We start from the raw sequence: 23,236 nt of genomic DNA on the forward strand, positions 1-23,236 counted from the left end.
AGGTATAAATTATAAAGTCTTCTCTGTATAATGAGTCTGCATTCCCCAGATAAATTACACAGACTCATAATGGCTTTGGCTTTTGTTGCCATTAATCTTAACTGGGAGGGACTGCTGAATTTCCTGCAGAAGTGTGGGATTCAGATTTTTGGAAGAGCTTTACTGGAGGCTTGGTCAAGCCATCCTGTGCTCCAACGCTCCAGTGTGTGCACACTGCTGTCCACATTTGGCTCCCAGCTGGCTGGCAGGACATGCCCTGGGGGAGCAGCTGCTGTCCCAGGGCTGTGAGCATTTTGGGTCTCTTCTGGAGTGTTTTGCCTGTCTCGTTAGCAGAGCACTTTGGGACAACTTGCTGTGCCCTGGATAAGTGTGAAAAGACAGAGCCAGAGGCAATGGTTATTCAAGGCAAAGTGTGGAAATAGCTCAGCTCCCTGCACAACCCCGGCCTGTCAGTCAGTGGGAGGCACCCACTTCCTTATGGGAATGGGAGACAATGGATGGGACAGCAGAAATTCACCCACACTGAGCAGTGGGCTTGGCCCTGCCCTGAGCCCAGCACAGGTAACAGCCTGGGCTGCTCCAGCTGGGCACAGCCCACTGGGAATCTCTTCCCTCACAGAGGCACCCAAGAGGACCCCAAAATCATGAGAGCCAGAACCAACTTGTCTTGATTGCTTGTGTGCCAAGCATCACCCATATGTGAGAGCCTACACAAGGTGCTGGGAGCCCTCCTTTGCCTGGGAGAGCCCAGATGTTCCCAGCAGGTGCTGGGCTGGAGCTGGGAATGCAGCTCTTGGCTCTGGCTGTGGGCTGCAGGCAGAGGCAGCCTCAGAGCACCTGCAGAGGTGGGATGAGCACAGAGGAGTGGGGAGCAGCCCTGGCTCCCTCCAGGACAGGCCATGGCCTGCCCTGCTGCTCCTCCTGTGGCTCTGCCTGGCTCTGGTCCAAGCTTTCTTCCTTGAATCCCATCTCAGTGAGGAGTTCAGGCTCAGTGATGGTGTCACTAACCTCTCCACGAGGCTCCTTCGTGCTTTGGAAACCAGGATGGAAGAGAACATCTCCTCAGAAGCCTTGACTGCAGCATAAAAGGTGCTGCAAAGTAGACAGGAGCCACACTGCTGGAGATGTAACTGTGACAGGGTCTGAGCAAGATAGGTAGTCCAGGAAAGAGAACTGGTTTTAATGAGTTTAAGTATTCAGTTGTAAAAAATCCATGCTCTTTAGTGCCCAGCACTTCTTTGACTTATGTGAAGATGGGCGTGCATTGCCCAGAGCTGCTCACCCTCTGTAACCTGTATCAGTGCCCTCACAACAGATTTTTTCCTTCCTGGAAGCCCTTGTTTTACCTTTGGAGATGCTACTTTGGGCTATAAGCTTATCAGAGTCTCTCAGAGACAGGAATCACAGTGAAATTCTGCAGAGTGCCTTCGGGTTTTCTTGTGCCTTACAGGACTGTAAAGCTCTTTCTCTAAAAAGAAGTTTAGATTTGGAGAAGCACCTGTATCCCAGGAAATTTGAGTCATGGTGCCTCCCTCACAGCACGAGCTGAGGCTGACTGATTTCTCCGGCTGCACTTATGGCTCTGATGGGGCAGGACAGAGAAATTCTCAGGAAAGGGACACATGGAGCTGTTCTTGCTTGTGCCAGACCTGCTCCTGGCTCTGAAAACTCCACTGACAGAGGTGTGGAGCAATGCCAAGTCCCCTGCAGCACCTCTGGGTCTGGAGTACAGTGTCCTGATGTGCTCAGGCCTCTGTCACTGTGGCTCTGTGACTCTGCAGCTCCTCTTCCTCCTGACCTCCTGCTTGCCTGCTGGCACAGCATTGTGAGCATGAGTGGGAAAGGGGCACTTCCCTACAGTTTGCCAAAAAAATGATCTTGTACTATGTGCTGGCTGCTGAGTGGAAGATGAGTCCTCTACTCCTCACTCACTTGGCCCCTTTTGCTGGGAAAGGAAGGGTCAAGTTTCAGCCTTGGGACTTGAAGGTGGGTCTGAAGGCACAGGCTAAGGTTTGTAGCTCTGGGGATTTTACTTTGGCAAACGAACTCGTAGAAAATCGTCTAAGGAAGCAGAATTGCCCAACAAAGGAAATAACAATATATCCTTTTTGTGTGTGTTTTTGTTTTCCCTGCAGTAACCACAACTCTCTCCTCCTGGTCTGGGCATGCCAGAAAATGCAATGAAACAGCCAAGTCCTATTGTGTCAATGGAGGGGTGTGCTACTACATCGAGGGGATTAATCAGCTGTCGTGCAAGTAAGTGAGTGGAGTTCTTGTGTCAATATGGAAATTTCTTGGCTGAGGGAGAGGAGACCTTTGTGCAACTGCCAGAGTGGGGGGAGCTCTGAAATTCTCCTGGCAATTGCAGTTTGAGCTGTGCAGGTTCAGAAAGGGGCACTAGAGGGGCAGGGGTGGAGGGACAAGGATTTGTGTTTTCCTTTTTTGTGTGTGTGTCACTGTTCACTTCTCCTGGCTTTTCTCCCTCTAAGAATATGTTTGTCCTGGCTGTTTCTTCTCCCTTTCTCCCCTTTCTCCTCTGCAGCTTCAGGGGAAGTTGGGTCCCTTTTGCTCTCCCTGAGCTGACACATCCCATCCTGCCATCAGGGGGACCTTGCCAGGGCACAGCCTCCTCCCTTCCCTGTGACTGGAGGGGTCCCTCGCTGAGACCTGCCCCGACCTCTCCTGTACCTCATGGCCCAGGGTTAACCCCCAGCTGTTTCCCTCTCTGTGCAGCCTCGTGGCCACTGTGGGATCTTTGTTTCCCCCTTCAAACCTGCAAGGAAAACCAGAGATGTGTACTAAGTTATCCTTAAAATGACCTTTGAAGAGTTTGAAGCGAGGGATGTGGAATGGGATGTGAGACTTTTTCACTCGTGGTTCAGAGCAGAAAGCCCAATAGCATCTCACACCTCACTCCCCAAGCCCAATAGTGCCTGTAGATGAGCTGTGCAGTCTGACTGCTGGAGATGCAAGTGCCCAGAGCTCACCTGTAGCTGCCCCTGGGCCCTGCACAGGGAGCAGGAGGTGGTGCATTCACTGAGCAGATGGAATCCTCTTCTGAGCTCACCTGGTGACCCAGGCATCACTGCCCAACCTGGAGAAGCCCAGAGCTGACAATTTTCTCCCTTTGGAAGCCAGAGACCTTTCAGTGGAGACACACAGCCAAAGGTATTTACATCTATGGATGTCAGTCCAGCAGCACTGCAGGATGTGATGCTCATCAGGTACCTCAGGCCTTGGAGGATGAACCCGAACTCAACCCTCACCCCCTGTGGAAAGCCTGTGGGCTGGATCACACTGAGCACAGCTCCTCCCTTCTCCCAGTACTCCTTTGTTTTGGCAGGGAGCAGCAGAAAAGGCCATGTGGAAATGTATTCTGCTGAGCTCCTGTGTCTCACTTTCCAGTGCAGGCTCAGCTGTGGTGGAAGGAGCATCTCCCAGTTCCCCCAGACTTGCCCCTTAGACACAGAAAGAGCTGGGCAGGACACAAACCAGAAGCTGTGGCTTCCACATGTCCCATGTGCCTGGAGTGGAAGCAGCCCTTGCCCAGCACATCCCTGTGCTTCAATGCAGTTGTCCCTGCCATTGGCTTCTTGGTGGCACTGGGGGCTCACCTTGACAGTGCTCCCCACAGGAAACATGGGGGAAGCCCCAGATGATAGTTAAAGTCCCAGCCACCATTTTGGGGCAGCTGTAGCCCAGGAAGCCTCAGAAATTCTACTCTTTCCATTCTGGGAAGGTCTGGACCCTTGAAGTGTGGAGGAGTGTCTGAATCAACATCCCTCTCTGTAAGCAATGTGGTCATGGCAGAAGCAAAGATTTCAAGTCTATTTCTTTGAGGAAGAACTTAAATCCAGATCAAGATTCAAATGGGATTAATTTCTAATTACAACAAGAGTTACCTAAACTCCTGGCATATATAAGAATCACTTTCTCCTAATGAAGAATACTGTGGTAGTTGTCAAAGTTGTCTTCAGCAGATAGACTGTTTAAACCAAAGTAATTCCAGCCTACCTCCCAACTAGGCTGCTCCGACAGCTGATGGACAGAGGGAACACTCAGTGGTGGATTCCATTAAGATTTTATGTGCCACACCAAACAGACCTAATTATTTCATATCATTTGAAAGCCTGAATCCTTCACTTTGCAGACTGTAAAATAATATCCTGTTCTGATGAGTTCCAAAGAACCAACTGCTAAAACCAGATGGGACCTGAGCAGGCATGTGGGGAAGGGCAGGAAGGTGTTACCCAGGAGGACATGCTGGGAAGGTCTGCACTGTCACTGCTCATCTGCCAGGAAAGGTGGCTCCATGTCCACAGAAACCAGGGGGACCTGAGAGACACAGCACAGTCACCTCTGGTCTTACTGCTAGAGGAGATCTCCGGATGTTTGTTCTCCTTGGGTGTTTTTATCATTAAATCTCAGACTGAAGATAAGAAAACCTGGCTTTTAAAGTGGTGTGATTTTAGGGTTTCTGGATTCTGGAGGATAATAGTTATTGAGGAATGCAGAAGCATTTGATCTGAAGAGTGTTTCCAGTAAAATGGCTCTCCCAGTGACCAGGGTGATCTTTGGGGAAGATGCTGATGAATGAACAGACTTCACCTTTGCCTGCAAACAAAGAGCTGATACGTTCCACAGTTTCCTGGTTGCCCCAAGACAGGAGATCTGCTGCTGTGGTTTGTGAAAGATGCAGGAGGAGAATGGGGAGGAGCCAGAGGCTTCAAAGTTCATTTCTGATCTCTGCAACAGCAGCCTTGGCCTCCAGCCTCCCTGTGCCTCTGGGCCAGGAGCAAGGAAGAGATCAGTAGGTTCTGCTCGCAGCCTCTTCAAATGCTTTGGAGGTCAACAAGAGCCCCATGAGCAATTCCAGCCAAGAGCAACACGTGTCCATGAGCTGTTTCCATGTCACTCTTCCAATCAGAGGCAGCAGGGCCTTGGGGGGATCATCTGGCCCCCTGTGCCAGGGTGCAGCCCTCCCTCACTGAATGCTCAGGGGATTCTACCCACCCCAGCACCCATGGGATGTTACCAGCCTTCCCAATACCAGCTAGCAGAGCCTCAGAGTGTTCCTGTTCACTGCCTGCCACCATCCTGTGATCAGCTTCTTGGAGTGGGTTCCATTCCTGCAGCTGTCCAGAAGCACAGGAAATCCTTCCTGTAGATGTTCCCCCTGCCTCTCTGGACCAAAAACAGCAGAGGAGTTCTCAAATAATTTCTTCTGCTGATGTGGTTCATGGTCGATTTGCAACAAATATTGCCTAAATTGGCAGCTGGCTTTTTATTATTATTTTATAACAGGCTTCCCAGAAACGTGTTCCTCCCGGTCTTTTAAATCCTGAGGAACAAAGTATTTGCCTGTAATCCCACTTCCTCCCTCCCTTTTTAATATACTTCAGATAGACCTTGGACAAAGCATTTTCTTCACCGAGGAAGAGCCCAGAATGGACTTGGATCTGTTCCAGAAATTGTGTCTTTCTGGATTACATCCTTCTGTAATTGTGTCCTTAATTTGAAGTAAATTCTACACATGCTAATGTCCAAGGAAACCTGATCATGAAGGAATCTGTGCTGTTATCCTGACCCTGCAAACAGAGCACCTGGAAGTTAAATGGAGAAGTGGGACCTGCCTCAAATATTCTGCAAATTTTCTGCATAAACCTGGGGAATGAAAGAGCCACACACAGACAGAAGTGACTTGGCAGCCCTTGTAAATTAAAAAGCCCCAAGCTCTTGACAGGAAGAATTTCTTGACCTTTCTCCAGGTCATTTTGCTCAGAGAGGCCTCAGGAGCTGGACTCCAGGGCAGTGACAGGTTTGAGTAGAGCACATTGAGGGGATGCACACAAGCAAGTCTCCAGGCCTTGAGCTGGGCTGGGACACACAGCAGTGGTGCCTGGTTTGTTGTGTCCAGTCAAACAGAGCATTGGGATGACTGGCAGCCTCTGCTCTTAGATCTGCCTCCATCCTGGAGCCCAGGGAGTCCTTGGCACAACTCAGAGCACTTGGAGACTGCTCCACTCATTTATTGCTGGGTAGCTATCCCAGGGTTGTGCTATCCAAAGGGTAGAAACGCTCTTCTTCCGAGTTAGCTCTTGGCACACATTAGGTTCAGTTGGGGTCTTCCCAGGCAAACAAAGCAAGCAAGTCAGGTCCCATCACTGCAGAGCCTGCTCTGCCCCCTAAAACCCTCTTTACATGGCTTGTGTGTGGTCAGGGGAATCAAAGTGATCTGCCCTGGGCCAAGATCTTGTGTGGGATCAGAAGACTTAAAGAGTATTACGGAGCAACACTCCCACATCATGTTGGACCACTGGTGCTCACAAGAGTCAGGCTGGAGGATTTACAAATGCTGACAGATAAACAGACCCTCCTGGTTTGGGGTGACAGCTCTGCCTTACATGAGGAAGAGAGGTCAGAGCACCTCAGGCAAAAAGTGGAAGTCAAGGAGAGAGTAAAAAGCAAAACAAAGCAAAAAGCAAAAAGATCAGATAATTTTAAAATTAATTGATTAATCCAAGTCACCAATTTTCAAAACCACACGTTCACCTCCTCCAAGTGTATTGCTTCCTGCAGATTTTCCCAAGAAAGAGAAAGATCATTCTGAAGGGCTGGCCACACTGCCAGCTCCCCCGTGCCTTCCCAGAGCACCATCCCAAGGTGTGAATATCCCAGGGCCCCTGTATGGCCGTGCTCCTCCTGGCAGCACTGTTTGCTCAGCTGCCCTGTGGCATCCGGGGCTGTTCCAGCCCTCCCAGTGGTGTTTGGTCAGCACCAGCTGCTCCCTGCGCAGCCACAAGGACGTCCCTGTGCCACGGATGTACCAGCAGTCCTGTGGGGAGGTGTTGCAATGTCTTTGGAAGCAACGAGCCAGGGGTGAAAATCTCCACATCCTGTTCCAAATCCCCTGAACCAGCCGGGACTCGCTCCTTGGGCTTTGCATGCTGTTTATCTTGGGTGGTGAGATCAGGTGCCTTTCCAGGTTCAAGTGGCCCGTCCATGCCTCCTGCTCCATGCACTGTGACTGTACCAGAGCCCTGAGGCCCAGCAGAGTGTGGAAGCTGCTCCTGCAGCAGCAGAGGCTCAGTGAAGGCAGCAATGCAGGTCCTGCAGCTGCTGCCGTCACTGAGCCCAGAGTGGATGTCCCTGAGGTTTGGACTCCACTCTGCAGCAAACATGCCTTGATTAGCTGCTCTGGAGAAGGCCTTGGCATTTGTTCTGGTTGCTTTCTCTTCTTCCCATCAGTGATTTTGTGGAGTCCAGCCTTTTGTGGCTCTCCAGAGCCTGATCATCTGGGACTGGTCAGGGGACAATGACAGAACTGTCTTCTTTTTCAACCTTCCCACAAAAAAAGCAACATTGTGCTTGGAACATTTTTTTTTTCCATTTGCTTACTTCAGTGCATTGTGTCCTTCTGCTACAGCTTGCCTTTATCGCGTTATTTTGAAGCACCTGCTCATTCACATTTTTTCTGTAGCATGGGTTGCTTTATGAGAGCTACAAATTTGACACATTCTAATTAAGATCTGAGGGTGCAAAGGAGAGGTGCCTACCCTTGCAAGATTTAGAGCAACAGCTGGACAGAAAAAGTTTTGCTTCCAGCAGGAAGACTATGATAATGAATTAAAAGTAACAAATAATAGTTCACAATAACTATTGCCCTGACCTGATACAGGGCAAAATGTCAAAGTTCCTCAATTTTCAGAAAAAAGTGCCCAGCAAACATCATAGAAATGAGTCATTCAAACTATTTTGGTTTGTACTTTTTGAGATGCTTTATTTGACTGATCATCTTACTGCATTTTTGTTACCATGCAAATATCTCACTGCAATTCATCCTGAACCCAAGAGCAGAATATTGCAGATGTTTTCAAAATGGGGTTATTAAAAAAAAAAAAAGGTCTTAAGGTCAAAACTAAAAGAATGGAGTATTTTCCAGCAATAACAGAAAACAGAATCTGGACAGAAAAATCCCTGACCAGTTTTATCAATGGCATTTGCAAGTAAATTTCAGAGGCAGGAATTAGACACAGAGAGATGGAGTTAAGCAAGAGCAGCTTTGGGAGCCTCCACTCAGGGTAGAGAGGGGACAAGGTGCTGTCTGCAAAGGCTTGGTGCAGCCTCGGCCTTCCTCAGGGTCATTCCTACAGACACATCCTTGTCCACTTCGCTTGGCCTTTGGGGAGAGACCCATTGTGCCTCTGTGGGTGCACCATAAAGTCCAAAGGTGATATTTGCAGGAAAGTCCAGCATCTGTTAAGCCCCTGCAAGAGTTTTCCAAAGAAGGAGGGACTTGGTTTTGCTGGGACAGCCAGAACCTCTTGAGTCAAATGTGCAGGAAGAAGGATGCCATGATCATCCAGCTCAGAGCTCTCAGCTTCAGTGAGCCTTAACTTTCAGGTATTTCCCTCATGGCAGAAGAGCTTTCCTCATCACAGGCAGCAGATTTTAATGCAGAAGGGGTGATCTCCCGTGGTCTTCCTGTCCAGACTGGGAGACCCGAGAACCAAGCATGCTAGAAACTTCTTTCCTTGAAGTCACATCTGGGGCCACAGTAATAAATAATAAATCATCTTTGGCAACTTAGAAGTTAGAGACAGATTTTTTAAAAAGGAACCAAAAGCACTACATGCTCTCAAAGGTCTTCTGGTCACTGCTTCTGCCTGCAGCCTTGCTTATGAGGAGCCAGAAGGCAGGTGTGCAGGGGTGGCACATTGTGTCTTGACAGCTTGTACACAAGCTTGAGAGGTGACACAAGGTGCTCTTGTTCAGGGGGGCTTTTCTTCTGTCACTTCTCCCAATGCTGATCACTGGGTAACTAAAGATGAAAAGCCTGAGCTGTCCTAGACACAGAGAAGAGAGTTGTCTACAGCCTTCTGTCTTGAGAGCTCTTCTGCCCACCCACGCTTGGCTGACTGCAGAGATCTGAAGATGGGCTATATGGTAGCTGTCATGGCATCAAAGCTTCTTTGACAGCTTTTTGTTTTGCTTTTTCACTTCTTACCAATCCCTTTCTCTGGGCTTTTATTTCCTTCCACCAGTTTTCTCATAATTTTTGGTCTTTCCTTAGTGGCTTGCAGCCTCAGTCACACTGGAGTGCCAGCCTTGGCTGGCCTCTTGCAGATATGCATCAGAGGTAGTTTTGGCTCCTTTCTGACAAAACACCCCTTTTTGGGGTGGGTGGGACAGTTGCTTCATTCAGCAGCACCCTTGAGGCCCTTTGGTGTGCTCCCAACGTCCAGGAAATCTCAGGTCCCAGACAGATGGGAAGCACGTTGCAAGCTAAACTGGATTCCCTTGAAGACCCTGTGAATAAGTTCCTGACTCTATCAGAGGTGATGAATAAACTTCACAAAGGATTGGGAAGACACCTTCTCTTTTGGATTCCTTGCTCAAACCCCACTGCAATCTCTGAAGAGTTTATCCAGCCTTGATTCCCTGGGGCTGTCTTTGTGAGTCTGTGCCACCTGTGCCTCAGGTTTGTGCTTTTTGATTGACAATGGGGCATTTTCTTCACTTCCCAGCACCACCTTCCTCTGCTTCACTGCAGGGAAGGTCAGCAGGCCTCATGTCTGATGGTCACCCCTTGGGCTGAGATTTCCTTGGCAGCTGGCTTGGTATGGCTGCTACATCTCCCTTTCCTATACCCCAAGATGAATGTCCAAGAATGAGAAAAAAGCACCAATTTTTCAAAGATATTTGCCTGACTGGGGAGTTCAATTTTCAGTTTCAGAAGTGACTTAGATACTGAGAAACTGAAGTGTATGACTGGAGGGCTCAGTGCAGCCTCAGGCAGAGCCAAGTCCTTAAGTTCTCCATGAGCAGTTTGGGGTGCACAAATAGCCCAACACACTCCCACTTAGAGGTGTGAGCACAGGTCCCAAAAACCCAGATGCTGACCCATGTTTGGTCATGGGCAGTGAGGGTGCAGCAGGTTTTTTGCACAGCCCAGACCTACCCAAACTGCAGTGAAATCCAGCAAGAAATAAAGTGCCAAAGCCAGGTCAGTGAATGTCCATGATGAAGGGCATCTACTAAATATCAAAGTTTTCTGGATGGAGCCTGGACCTGAACCTGGACCTGTCCCACCCCACCAGATGCACAGGATGGGAGCAATTGCCTGACGCTTCTGTGGCTGCTCCAACCTCTTGTCCTTTGCAGTAGCCTGGCCAGGAGCTGAGCCACTGACATCAGGCTTGGCCTCTGGTTCATCTGTGTTTTGCTGAGGTGTCTTTCAGTCCCTTCTTTGTTGACCACTTGCAGGTCACTGTGGGACAGTGAGATCTTGTGGGTGTCATCTGAGAGCGAGGAAGGTCTGGCATGTACCAGGTGTAGAGCCTGCAGCTCTGCTCACAAAATATTGAAGAACAGATGTTAAAATGCTAAAAAGATAAAGGACTCTTAAGCTCAGAGGAAAGAGAGGTCTGTTGAGAAGAGAGGGAGTTGTGGGACAGGGAGGTGAGAGCTGGGACCTCAAGAAAGCTAGGGATATGTGCAGGACTGTCCAAGAAATATCCAGAAGAAAAGATGTGAAGTGAGGGAGGTAGGTAAGTGCCTGGGGGAGAAGTGTTTGACCACGCCAGGCTGGGCTCCCATTGCTTCCCAGGCTCACTTGCAGCTGCAGTGGGTGACAGTGCAGAAAGTGCAGGTGCTGCTCACCCTGGGTGGTTCTGCAGCTCCTCCTGCACCCCTGCCCATGGCCCTGTGCTCCTCAAATCTGCCTCAGCTGGGGAGTGCTCTGGGGAGCTGCTCAAGGGCTGGTGCCAATGCCTGGTGGCCCTTGACAGGGCATATTCCCTGAGCATCCTGTGATTGTGTAACTGGTGCCCATGAGCTGGGATACCTGGGCCCATCAGGTGGCCTAAGCCAGGGCAGCCTGAGAGAGCCTTGCATTTGGACAGCATGTGAGACCCCTTCAGCTTTCTTCTCTGTCCCTTCCTCTCTGTTAACACAGAGACCCTGCACGTGCTTTCTCTCTAACCACCCCGTGAGCACCCCGTGGCTACTGCTGGGGTCACCACGGGGAGATGCTTTCCACACCCAGTGCTCGCTGTCGCCTGAGCAGCTGCTCACTGCTTTTGGTGCCTCTTGCCAGTCCTCAGAGCAGCTCCACGGAGTCTCTGACAGTAGCACCCAGCCCATCTCAGTCTTCCTGCCAGCTGGTGCTCCTAGCAGGTGAGAGGGAAGGAGGCAGGCAGAGCAGGAAAGAGCAGGAGGGGTTTGGCTGCCTGCTTGAAGACCCAGGCCTAAACCAGAGCTGGAACACTGATGTTGCAGGTGCCTGGTTAAAGCAAAGAGTAAATACGCATGTAAAGCCTTTATTTTTTCCATTCATCACAATGCACTTTTTATTTCTGACCTTAGCCTCAAGAACTGTGCCAGACATGTTCTGTGATTTCTCCCCTTTTCCCCTCCAGATGTCCAAATGGATTCTTCGGACAGAGATGTTTGGAGAAACTGCCTTTGCGATTGTACATGCCAGATCCTAAGCAAAGTATGTTTGAAGACAAAAAATGCACCACACTACTTAAAACCTCCCGGGCACAGCGGTGGATGTAGAGTGGTCTAGTCAGGGATGGCTCTTGGTGTCAGCTTTGGGTAGGGCTTAGGGCTGCAGGTAAGGGTGAAGGCTGAAAGCAGACAGATAGGAGCCCTGGAAGGGATCAGAAGGGGCCTCAGTTCAGCCTGTTTGGGTGTCATTTTGCTATCTTGTTTCTCTCTTTCTGGTTTTCTCTCTTCCGGTAGGTGTCCGATCGAATTCACAGGAGACCGGTGTCAGCATTTCGCAATGGTCAGCTTCTCCAGTATGTCTCTTTCTACTTCTCTCTCTCCTTGTTGTTGTAGCTCTGTGTCATGTCCTTAAAGCAGGTTCTTCTGTTCTCCAAGAGCCCTCTTCCTGTCTTGTGCACTCCCAGCTCTGCTTGGTGCTAAGAGGAGCTGTGATGGTGTCCAAGAGGAGAACTGGGGCTCGTTGTCTCCCCATGTGTTAGAATGGGCTCTGCTCTCACTTCTGATTGAACTGAATGCTGCTTGCTCTTTTCAGGCAAAATGCAAATGAGGCCTGAGTTTATGTGGTGGGTGTGCTGTATGAGACGAGCCTGTGCTGTGTGTGGAGCTGAGACTGCCAGCACCACTGTCCTGACACGGACTGTGCTGTGCAGGGCAGGATTTGGGCATTTTCCCTGTGCTATCTGTGCAGGGCAGGATTTGGGCATTTCGGCTGTGCTGTGCAGGGCAGGAGATGTGCATTTTTGCTGTGCTTTGTGGGACAGAATTTGGGCATTTTCCCTGTGCTGTGCAGGACAGAATTTGGGCATTTTCTCTGTGCTGTGCAGGGAAGGATTTGGACATTTCCCCTGTGCTGTGCAGGGCAGGATTTGGTAATTTTCCCTGTGCTGTGCAGAGCAAGATTTGGGCATTTTTCCTGTGCTGTGCAGAGCAGGATTTGGGCATTTTCCTGTGCTGTGCAGGGCAGGAGATGGGCATCTTCCCACCACTCCTGAGAGGGGGGTGTGAGTCTCCTTGGACCAAAGGAGGAAATCACAGTGAGGGTGTGACTGTAATTAAATCACTTTACAGTATGTGGCACAGAGGTCAGGCTGGTGGCTGCCACTGCCTCAGGGCTTCCCAGCCTCACTGCCACGCAGGATAAACCTGCCAAATGGGCATCAGACTGAGTCCCTCCTGGACACAGGGGTGTTCCTGTCTCTCCGGGGTGGTTGGACAGCCTTGCATATGGGATTGAGCCTAACTACAGTGACCCATCCTTTAATGCATTCAGTGGGTGTAAATACCCTAAAGCCTTGGCACTTAGTGCTTCCCAGTTTCTACAGGTCTCACTTGGAGACATAACCAGCTCATTGTGGTCAAGGTGGATAATTTTTCTATTCAATGTCCCAGCATCAGTGGGATCCTGGTCTGGGCAAGGAGTAACCTGGAAGGAGATGCAGTTACAGAGCAGGAAACCTCTGACCTTCCCTGCGACCCTTCTGTGACTGTCCCTGAAACCCATCCTGCCTCCACACTGGCTGCTTGGACCCACCACAAATGGTGTGGCTTTAAAAAGAGGCTTTTTAAAAAGAGCCAACAAAGTGGCTTCAATTAGCGGCAGCCAGAGGAGAAATGCCTCTTCACGATGGCTCCTTGATTGCCAGAGCCCCTCTCCCACTGCTCTGTGAGGAATCCTGCCGTCCTCATCCTCAACTGGCAGTTGCAGGAGCCTCATTAGCACGTGCTAATAGCTGGAAGTGCTGGAATTAGACTCCCTTGCATGGAGCACACAGACAAGATGCAAATAGGCTTTGTGGGGCCCTCGGGACAGCTCAATGTTTTTACATTGCCTTTTGTTCCAAATTGGCTTCTGAAGCTGAAGCCTCCATTGATTTATCCTCCCAGACTCCAATATCCAAGCAAGCTCTTTTAAAAATGCCAGCCCAGAATGTTCTATTTTGGTCTTTCACCTGATGCTAAAGGGTTTCCTTCCCTGCTGGAAGCCCTGGGTGTCAGGGCCCTGGCTGCAGCCAGCAGTGGGATGCTCACCCCATGGAGCTGATTTGTAGCATATTTCATAAGGTGGTGTCCAACAGGCTTAAACATTATTGCTGCCGTGTTGCAAAACCCAAACAGGGGTGAAAATGAGTTTTATGTCAGGAAAATGCCTTTTGAGAGCATTAATGGCAGGAGTAAACGGCATGTGTTTTTGGTTTTTTCCCCCCAACTTGCAGAATCCAGCTTTTTATGGGGCTGAGATTTGTTTTGATTTTGTTCCCTATTAGAGAAACAACACCAGCTTTAAAACTGACACATGGACATTTCCTTACCTCAAGTCTGCTTTAACCACAGCATAGTAAGGCAAAAACAGCTTAACAATCCAGGCTACCTGTCTGAACTTGGATAAAATTCATATAAGAAGATGATTCATACGTGTTTATAGCTGTTTTCACTTTCAGGTCACAGTTGGGTAATATAGATAGCAGCAGCACTGAGGAAAAGCTTGCACTGAACTTGCTGTTTTTCTGAGTAGGAAAAGCATTTCACTCAAGTGTGGATCCTGCAAATGCTTCCCTTCTACTTTGATCAATAATTAGGGCACAGTAGAAGTTGCTGATGTTCCATAATTCACTCGATGCTTCATCCCATATGGGTTCTGACAGGTCAAAAGCTGAAACAGATTAAATGAGGTTCAGGCATTTCCACTGGAAATAAAATAGCTCTGTCCTGATTCATGTTTTGAGCACGCTGCCAGCATTTGACAGATACTTAAACAAGGACACCTATATTGGTGTTGTTTTTAATGTATTTGGGGTATTTCAGGTTTTCAGGCCTAGACTGGATCCTCCTGATTCTTTAATATTAATATTAAAGATGACAATGACTTTCAGTAGGTATATCCCAGGGCTGAGAGAGAGTCTCTGCAGAGTGAGCTTAATTGAAGGTGCTGTTCTGAAAAGATGTGGCAGATATTTTGCTGAATTTGGGCCACAGATGGAGATGGTGCATCATCCCAGCATCGTGCCAGATGTTGTGTGTCCTCCTTTTGGGAGCAGCTTCCTACCCCTTTGGTTTAAACCCTAATTCACATTTTGCTCAGGTAAAACTCATGTTCTCCAGGAGATCAGGCTGGCTTTGTGTCTTTGACAGGTAGCTCTGGAGGTTTATTTTTCTCTGATTGCCCAAATCACCTGCAGACCACTGCAGTCATTAAGATGAAAATTAGCTGTATTTAGGTAGATTTTCTCACATCTGATGTTTTTTAATGTTGCTGTTCCAACCATGTGAGCAGGTGCCTACTGCCAGCCCTTCTGGATATATACACCACTGCTTCAAAATGAAGAGAAAATGTTAGAGATGGGTTTTGTTTTCATGTCACACTCAAACTGTTGCCATTTTCTCTGCAGGTTGGTGCAGAGAAACTCACTAGGAATTGCATTAGTGGGGTAGCTCAGAGGACCCCCAGCCTGTCCTGACTTTGGCCACAAACTAGGCTGATGGATGAAGGTTAGGAGATCATTTTGTTTAGGCTTTAACTAACCTGTGAGAAGAATACCTTGCAGAGGGACATTAAAGCAACATTTAAATCAGTTGAAATTTAAACTGCAGAGAATTAATGGCAGTGAACAGAGGGGACAGTGATTGTCTGCAATTGCTGTATGAAACTGAGGAATGCCGTGGCAGATGAGAACAGAGAGTTATTTCCATGGCTGATGAGTCATTAAATCCTCTTACTAAAATGTTTTTGACATCAAGGTCCTCATGACTCTGTGTCTCCACAGACAAACTGGTGGCAGTAGCTGTCTGGTGGCTCCTGTGGCACAGGTACCTGCAGAGCCACAGACCACAGGTGTCCCTGTCCCTGCATGAATGAGAATAGAACACCTCAAACTCTTGTTCCACAAGAGCAAGAGTTGAATGAATCCACAGCAATGCTATCCATGGGCCATTCAGCCTCTGCAGCCCGATTTTCCTCTCTGCTGGCACACCTGGGTGAAGAGTGCAGCAAGGTCCAAAAGGGTCAGGAATTCTTTCTGAGAGCTGCTGTGTGCTGGAGGCTCGCCCACTGCAGAGCTCCCTCCTGGCTCCAGCTCCACAGGCACAGCTGTGGCTTGCAGCTCTTCCCAGAAGAAAGAACCATGTCCAAAACCATCCTTCCTTCTAAGAAACTCTTTTTTCAAAGCTGTGCTGGCACCTGTATTTCGCAGCTGCCAATTCTACATCAGATCAAGATCTACCTCTGTCTTCTCTCTTCTACAAGCAACTTTTCAGGTCTTTGTTAAATCCTCCTGGAGGTTTACTAATAGCTTGTCAGGCTTTGGGCTGGCTGGTTGTAAAGGTTTTGTAAAACATATTGGCAGCTATTCTAGTCCTGGTGCAGCTGAGATCCTGGAAGTTAAACGTGGTCACCAGGAACATTTATATGTTTCCTAAGTCTGTACATTTGGATTCTTTCCACTTGTGATTTATGGAACGATTTAGAAAATTGGGATAAAGTTTTATATTTATGCATCCCTCTTGCCTGTGGAAACTAAAACTTCATCTTAACTTAACTTTGCTGTTTATTCATCTCCACAAATAATCATCACCAATCTGGAGGACAAATGTCATACCATTCATCTTGGTTAGTGAAACATTTTCATTTTCTACTTTGTGATCCAATTAAAATTGCAGGCTGTAGCCTGTCTGTAAACACCCTCAAACAGAGCTGACATTCATATGCCATGTCATCTAGCATATTATCCATTTTTACCCCATATTTAATTCTTGGTTTCTTTACAAATTGAATTTTAATTCACATTTGGAGCCTTCCTACTGGTCTGCTTGGGAACACAGAGCAAGATTTCCAGGTATCCCTTGGGAGAGAAGCTTTGTCTCCAGCCTGTTCCCACAGCAGCACAGGAACTGGCTGCAGTGCTGCTGGCCAAGCCATTGTGCAGTAGGGTGGGTTTATGGGGTGAGAGGCTCCTTGTTCTCCTGAAGGATGGTCCCTTTCCCCCAGCACTCCCCAGGCTGTGGCCAGGGGCGTGTTGGTCACCACCCTGACAGGTAGAAGTGACCCTTCTGATGGGTGGCCTCTGGAACCTCATGCTGAGGTGAAGTGTCCTCTTGAGCAGAGGGATAAATGTACCACTTCAAGCTCTTCTGGGAAGGTCTAGATCTGAATTTTAGCTTTTCTGTTCACCTCACTTACTCAGCAGTGGCTTCTTACCTGCTGTGACTGCACCATAAAAATGATAAGTGAAAAACTACTTATTTATTTTACCCAAATTCCTGCTTCCTCCTCCACCTCTCACACATCTTACCCCCCAAATCAATATTTGGCAGGATTTTAAATTCCACAGACATTCTGCAGCTTCCATTCAGTGACAGGGTAACTGCTGACCACTGAATTACAGGGTGATGGCTGGGTAATTACAGGCTGTTTGTGGTTTAGCATGGCAGGGTTATTCCTCTCCCCAGGACACAGCACAGGTCACCCCTGGGATCTCCTGAAGTTAATTGCATGCTCACCCACGGCAGATTTTGAATACTCTGGTGTTTTGTGTTTGGGCTCCTAATGCCAACTAAATTCATTTTATTGCTGCAGTACTGGAGAAAGTGAATGGCTGTGGAATTTGTGGGACATTTACAGACTTTCTGTTCTTGGAGATCCCACATGTCACCCAGTTCTTAACACAGGCACAATGTCCTCTGTCCCCATTGTGACCCCCTGTCTCACCTCTCTCCCTGCACGCCCTGGGAAAACCTGGATCAGAGTCCTGCAAGTGCTACTCTTGTCAATACAATTGATTAGCAACAAAATTAGCATCAATTTATTATCTTTGCTAGTCCTCAGATGTCAGTTCTCCACGTTGTTTCTTGCTTTTGGAGCATGCTCTGTATCCCAGAGAGGGTATTTTGAGGGAATAATGTGCAGTAACTAAACATCTTATCGACGTTCTTGGGCAATCTGAGGACCAAGTGAGCACAGCCACAGTTTCCACAGCTGTTTGCCAGGGCTTTTATCCTTTTTAATCATCCTATAAATCTACAGTTCAGTGAGAGTCATCTTGCTTGAGGTGTTACTCTTCCAGGAATACTTCACATTAAATGGTTTTGTCTGTTCTTCTTTTAAAATAACTACAATACATCATAGTCACAAAGTCACTGCAGATGAAGTAAATGCAAGACTTTGTCTTTTTGTCTGGTGCTGAGAAAATGCATTTTCAGAAAGATTCAGGAGGCACGTTTGCAATGAGATTTTCCAAAAAACCCTCATGTCCCCAGTTCAGGTGGCTTGGGGTGTTCCACAGCAGCTCAGGGGGCTCAGCTTGTCCTGACCAGGGAGGGTGTGTGGAGTGCAGACAGAAGGATGATGATGATGAAGGTTATGAGAAAAATACTGTGCCCATTTCCTCAGCCTACAGCTGCCATCTCAGGGCTGTCTCACTCTAGTTTATGGAGCTTGTCCTGTTGGAGACGGAGAGGACAACAAGGAGTGTGAAGAGACTTAGAGGGCTTGGAGTGACAGAACAAGGGGGATGGCTTCAAACTGGCAGAGAGCAGGTTTGGATTGGATATTAGCAGGGAATCCTTCCCTGTGATGATAATGAGACACTGGCACAGGTTTCCCAGCCTGCTGGGCTCTATCTGCTCCCTGAGGCTGGGGAGCCAAAAGAAGCAGCAGTTCTGATGCGAGAGGGACAGGGGGAAGGCTCAAGCTCCTCAGGTCCTGCCCACCACCTCTGTTCTCACAGGTGCTTCCGCATTTGCAAAAAATCATGAAAATGTTTGGAATTGCATCCATTTGTAGCTGCAGATGTTGCAGAAAATCCTGGAACGGGGAGGAATGTGTGTGTGCAGATGGACCAGCAGCTGAGATTTATGGATGAAATTTGAGGTATCTCTACATGCATTTGTCAGTGTCAGGGGAAACAGGTGTGTGCAATGGTAGGAAGACTAAGGAATAGGTCAGGGCTGGATGTGATAACCAAGTGGTTTAGGATGAATATATTCTGTCCAGTTCTCTGCTGCCCACCACATTATGTCCTTGTCACTGCCACGTGTACAAAATGACTGGGAAATGCCTGTAGAGTTTGCCATTCCTTTTACACACATGTGAGATGTGAAGCAGAGAGCAGCTGGGTTTAAATTATACCAAATCTTAAAGAATCCCAACTTCCCCCTACAAAAGCCCCCCCAAACATCAGCATCAGTTTGAAAAGAAGAACCTGCTTTAGAACTCGTGTTTACATGTTCCGTAACAATTAGTGCTAATCCCCCCCACCTAAATTTTGAACAGCACTGCAAAAGAAAGCCAATAATTCTGTGCAGCAAAAAGCAGTTCCTATGGATAATGTAGTAAATAAATCTGGACATCTCCAAGCTGCAAATAATCTTGTGTGTATGGTGATTGGGAGCAGCAGAGCTCACTTTTGTGTATGGTGGTAAGTATGGAGAACTTTCATGTTTATTTAAGAAAAGCTATCTTTAGGTGAGGTCTGTACCAGGAAAATTGCTAAAATTCAGTTTTGCAGTGTTGATTCATTGGATAAACTCCTGTGCTTAGCACTGTCTCTGCAAGACGAACTGCAATCTTACTTGTGCTGAATATGAATCCGAAAGCACACGCTCTGATTTGGGCTTTTTGCAGCTCACTAAAACAATGCAGAACCACGGCAGGAGTGCAGTTTGGAAGGTCACAGGCTTGAGGGAAGCTCTCAGTGCAATCTGCACGTTTAGATGCATTGCCTTGCCTGGGCACCTCATCTCTCTCAGCATCCGTGGTTGGCAGGGCAGGGCAGGGCTGGCAGGGCAGGGCAGGGGATGGGGGTTGTGCTGCCAGGGCTGCTGTGCCCCCGGGCAGGGCTGAGGCTGTGGGCAGCAGTGGTGCTGGCAAGCCCCAGGCCCCAGCAGGAGCCCTCCCAGCCCAGTGCCCAGCACTCCCCTCTGGAGCACAGCCCTGGGCACTCCGGGGCGTGGGGGACCAGCCAGGGCAGATTTGCCCTATGGAGAGGGAATGGATGGTTTTTACCAGGCTCATGCAGTCTCTATGTGTTTTGACCTGTCAGGAGTTGTTTCAGAACAAGTGTACCTTTCCTATTTTTTTTTCCCCCTGCCTAAACAGTGACTTTCATATCAGGTACTAACAAACATGGCTCATCTCAAAAGAATTCATAATTAACTGAAAGAATTCATAATTAACTTCCACTGCAATTTGTTTGGGTATTTCTTTGCATAACATGTGAGCTGTGGTGGGGGTTTGAAATGCTCTGAAGCATAAAGTGTCTCTGTGTGAGTGCTGCTGAGCCTACCAAAAGCTAACCTGCTGTAACTGCACAGTGTGTGTGTTTGTATTTTAGAGTTCTCTGACAGACCTGTTTTTCTTTTTCTCTTTCTCTTCCTTGTCTTCTTTCTGCATTGGCAGAGCATCTTGGATTTGAATTAAAGGGTATGGAACAACCATTCATTTATTAATCAGAAGCCATTAAGAGCTTCCAACATTATATTTATGGCTTTAATGGGATGATTAAAAAATCAGCTGTTCTGTTCTCTTCCCTGGCATCAAGATAGATGTTTGGATTGAAAAAAAAAAAAAAAAAAAAAAAAAAAAAAACCAAAACAAAACAAAAACAAAACAACAACCAAAACTAAAACAAAGCGAATCACAAATTCTAAATGTAAACCTATAAAAATGCAGGTGTATTTTTAGCAGCACTTTTTTCTTTGTTCCAAGCAGCAGTGTGGTGTGTGTGGCCTGACTGGGATGTTACAATTGCCATACATCTCCATTCAACATGCTTTTGTGTATTTAACTCAAAACCTGGGGTCTTGTGTCCATCCAAAGGTTGCCAGCAGGCACTGCTTGGGAATGGGCAGGCATTCCAGGAATGGGAAGAAAAGTTCTAGAAATATCAGGGCTGTTACAGAAATTGCCATCCCAGACACATTGACCTCCACCAGATCCTGCCAAGGGTCAGGATGGGTTTTGCCATGTCTTCCTCCCAAAATTTAGCAGCTGGTTTTGGTTCTTGAGCAGAATGGAATTGTTCCAAGAAAGATGCCATGAGTGTAGAAAACTGTCCCAGGGAAGTCAGGAGTTGCCCATGGGAGTGGAGGGTGTAATGCTGAGCACCCCAGTGGCAAGAGTGGGAAAACACTGCAGTAAGTTAAATGCTTTTAAAAATATCCCCTTTGGGCATTTACCTGTTTCTACCCAGTTGCTCATAATCATATTATTTTCTTTCCATTCTCCTCAATCTGGTTTTAGATATATATCAAGTTATCCCTTGAATAAGCAGTTGGGCAATCAAATCCTTGAGGCAAGTTTTCCCTGGAGTGTACAAGCCAAGAGCAGGGAGAGCAGGTCAGGAGGGAGCAGAGAGATTGGGCAGCCTGGGATGGTGTAAGATGGCCCTACCCAAAGCAGTGGGGTTGGAACAAGATGAGTTTTAAGGTCCCTTCCAACCCAGACCATTCCGTGATCCTGTGATGATTCTACGATTGATCATTTAACTTAAAAGCATTGACCTGGCAGTGTCAACCAGAGCAGAACTTCACATGAAGATGCTTCAGTTTCCTTTGCTAGAGGTATGGGGACACCAGTCTTCCAGTTGTGGATTCTAAATTGCCTTCTGAGGTCCCTGAGGTGGAGGGACATTCACTACCTGAAGCTGGAGAAATGCATCTCCTCTAGTTTCTGCAGGATTGGTGTGCATCCCCCTGGGGCAGAAAATGTGTGAACCTTATAGTCAGGGTGCTTCAGAGAAAGTGGTGCTGCTAATGCTAATACACTTGAGCAAACTTTAAAATTGAGGATTTTTGGCATCCCTTTTTTGTTGACCTCTTGTCCTTCTCCTCATCCATTCTCACCGTCATCCCAGAAGCTCACACATCCTGTTCCCAGTCTGCAGCCGTCTCTGCTCTGTCATTTGTCTGTCACTGTCATGCCTTGCTGTGACACCATGGCTGGGCTGTGGCTCTGCTGGCATTGTGTGGCACCACATGGTTTGTTCACAGTGTTTGCTGCTGTCAAAGTGACCATGCTGCTGGTGAAGAACGTGGTGTTTGTAGAGACACAAATGGACCAGTCCTTCTCTGGGATCTTACCTGCTCAAATACAGAGTTGCAGTCTGCTCCCCCTTATTTCCTTTCTGCTGTTATTGAGATGGTTTTGTGCAGCGTGAAGATACTGTGATTGAGCATCAGCTTTAATGAGATATTTGGGCCCAAACTAAATTACTACCAGCAGATCATTCAATTTTTAGTCTGCAGCAGTGATGCACAGGCTCACACTTCACTGCTCCGTGTAGCAGAGCTGTCAGCTTGAGAGGCCAAATCTGCATTTCTGATGAACTGAAATATTCTCTGTGCAATTCAGGTGAAGGTTCAGGACAGTCAGACAAGCCAGAGTGAGGGTCCCAGACTGACCAGAACAAAGGCTGAGGTTTGAGCCTTGGCCAAAGAATTTTGTCCTATTATAGGTAAAAAACCCCCAGCCAAATAAACAAACAAAACCCCTAAACAAACAACAAAAAAAGCAAACAAAACTCCCCCATAGTTTTAATGTCTTTGCTCTTTTTTTCTTCCTCCGTGATTCAAAGGGAATGACATGCTTAGGGAAAAAAAAGTCTTTGTAGCAAAAAGCATTGCTACTGAAGAATTTTTGGAAAAATTGGCTTGATGGATGAGTCCATGCTGAAAATTGACCTCCCTCCCAGGTTTGGTTTTTTTTTAAAAGTAGTTTTTGCTAGGTAGTAGCAAAATTCTTGCCTAGTGCCATCCATAACCAGGATGTTAACCCAGCTGGTTTTTCCATATTTCCATAAAATCTCTGAAACTCCTGTCTGAAGGAGAGATCTGTACAACTGTAATCCAGGTCCCCAAGATGTGCAAGAGCAAGAAAACATGTCTGCCATGGTTGCTGATGCCTGGAATAAGGCACCCATACAAAAGAAACACGTCATTGAAGGAGGAGTTTTACCTCAGAGTGGGCTCTTCCCCCATTCCAGCTCCACCTGGTCCCTTAGAGAGGGGAAAAAAAATAAACCAACAAAAACACAAGAAGCCTTTCTTTATTATATTTTGCATCTTCATGCCAGGGTTGTCTTTCTTGCCAGCCCTTGCTTACCAAACCTTTCTCCATTCCCATTTTGAGAGTTAGAAAGAGGTTACCATTTTTCCTAGCACCCTTTTTTTTTTCTCCAAAAATGCTTTTTTCAACATAGAATGGCGAGCTGAAATTGTTGTAAATATCCAGCTGTCTGGAATGTTTCATTGCTTCCCACTCACTTTTTTTTGGCTAAAGTCTAGTCCCAGGGGTCCTGGGACCAGACCTGTTTCTCTTCTGGTTTTGTATTTGAGTGTTTGGTGGCACAGGGGATATTACATGGTCTCTTTGAGGTATTTTGAGTGGTGTGGTAAAGCACACTGAGCACAACCACCATGGCATGACTTTTATTGCCTAATCTAGATGGAAAAAAAATAATTCAATGAATATTAAAGAAGGCACAAACCCCAATAACTTTAACACTAACACATAGTGTGGGGGAGTGAGGACTTTGTTCCTAGCTGCTGAGCTGAAACAGTCATGGCATCCAGCTGGAGAACCAAATTGCCTCTGCTGCTCTCAGTGGAGGCTCCTGGATGTCACACCTGCTCTGGCGTAGGCACGGAGGAAGAGGTGTCCTTGCCATGGTGTTGCTGCCTTGGTGCAGTGCAGGCGAGAGCCCAGCATGTCCTGGGAGCTTTGGTTGGTGGG

At 47.7% G+C, this 23,236-nt stretch overlaps 1 protein-coding gene across 5 annotated transcripts in view; it reads left to right on the forward strand.

Moving 5' to 3' along the window:
- Nucleotides 1-23,236, forward strand: part of NRG2 (neuregulin 2) — an 84,772-nt gene that overhangs the window by 52,335 nt on the left and 9,201 nt on the right. For 3 of the 5 annotated variants that reach the window (XM_083871595.1, XM_083871593.1, XM_083871597.1), the window contains 2 exons: nt 2,136-2,256; nt 11,421-11,497. In XM_083871595.1, the coding sequence (XP_083727721.1) occupies nt 2,136-2,256; nt 11,421-11,497 (198 nt within the window). Of the gene's footprint in view, nt 1-2,135; nt 2,257-11,420; nt 11,498-11,748; nt 11,808-23,236 lie in introns of all 5 variants that reach the window. The other 2 variants (XM_083871596.1, XM_083871594.1) reach the window with 1 other exon arrangement.

The sequence above is a fragment of the Zosterops lateralis genome, assembly GCF_965231275.1.
Source record: "Zosterops lateralis genome assembly, chromosome: 14".
Lineage (NCBI taxonomy): Eukaryota > Metazoa > Chordata > Aves > Passeriformes > Zosteropidae > Zosterops > Zosterops lateralis.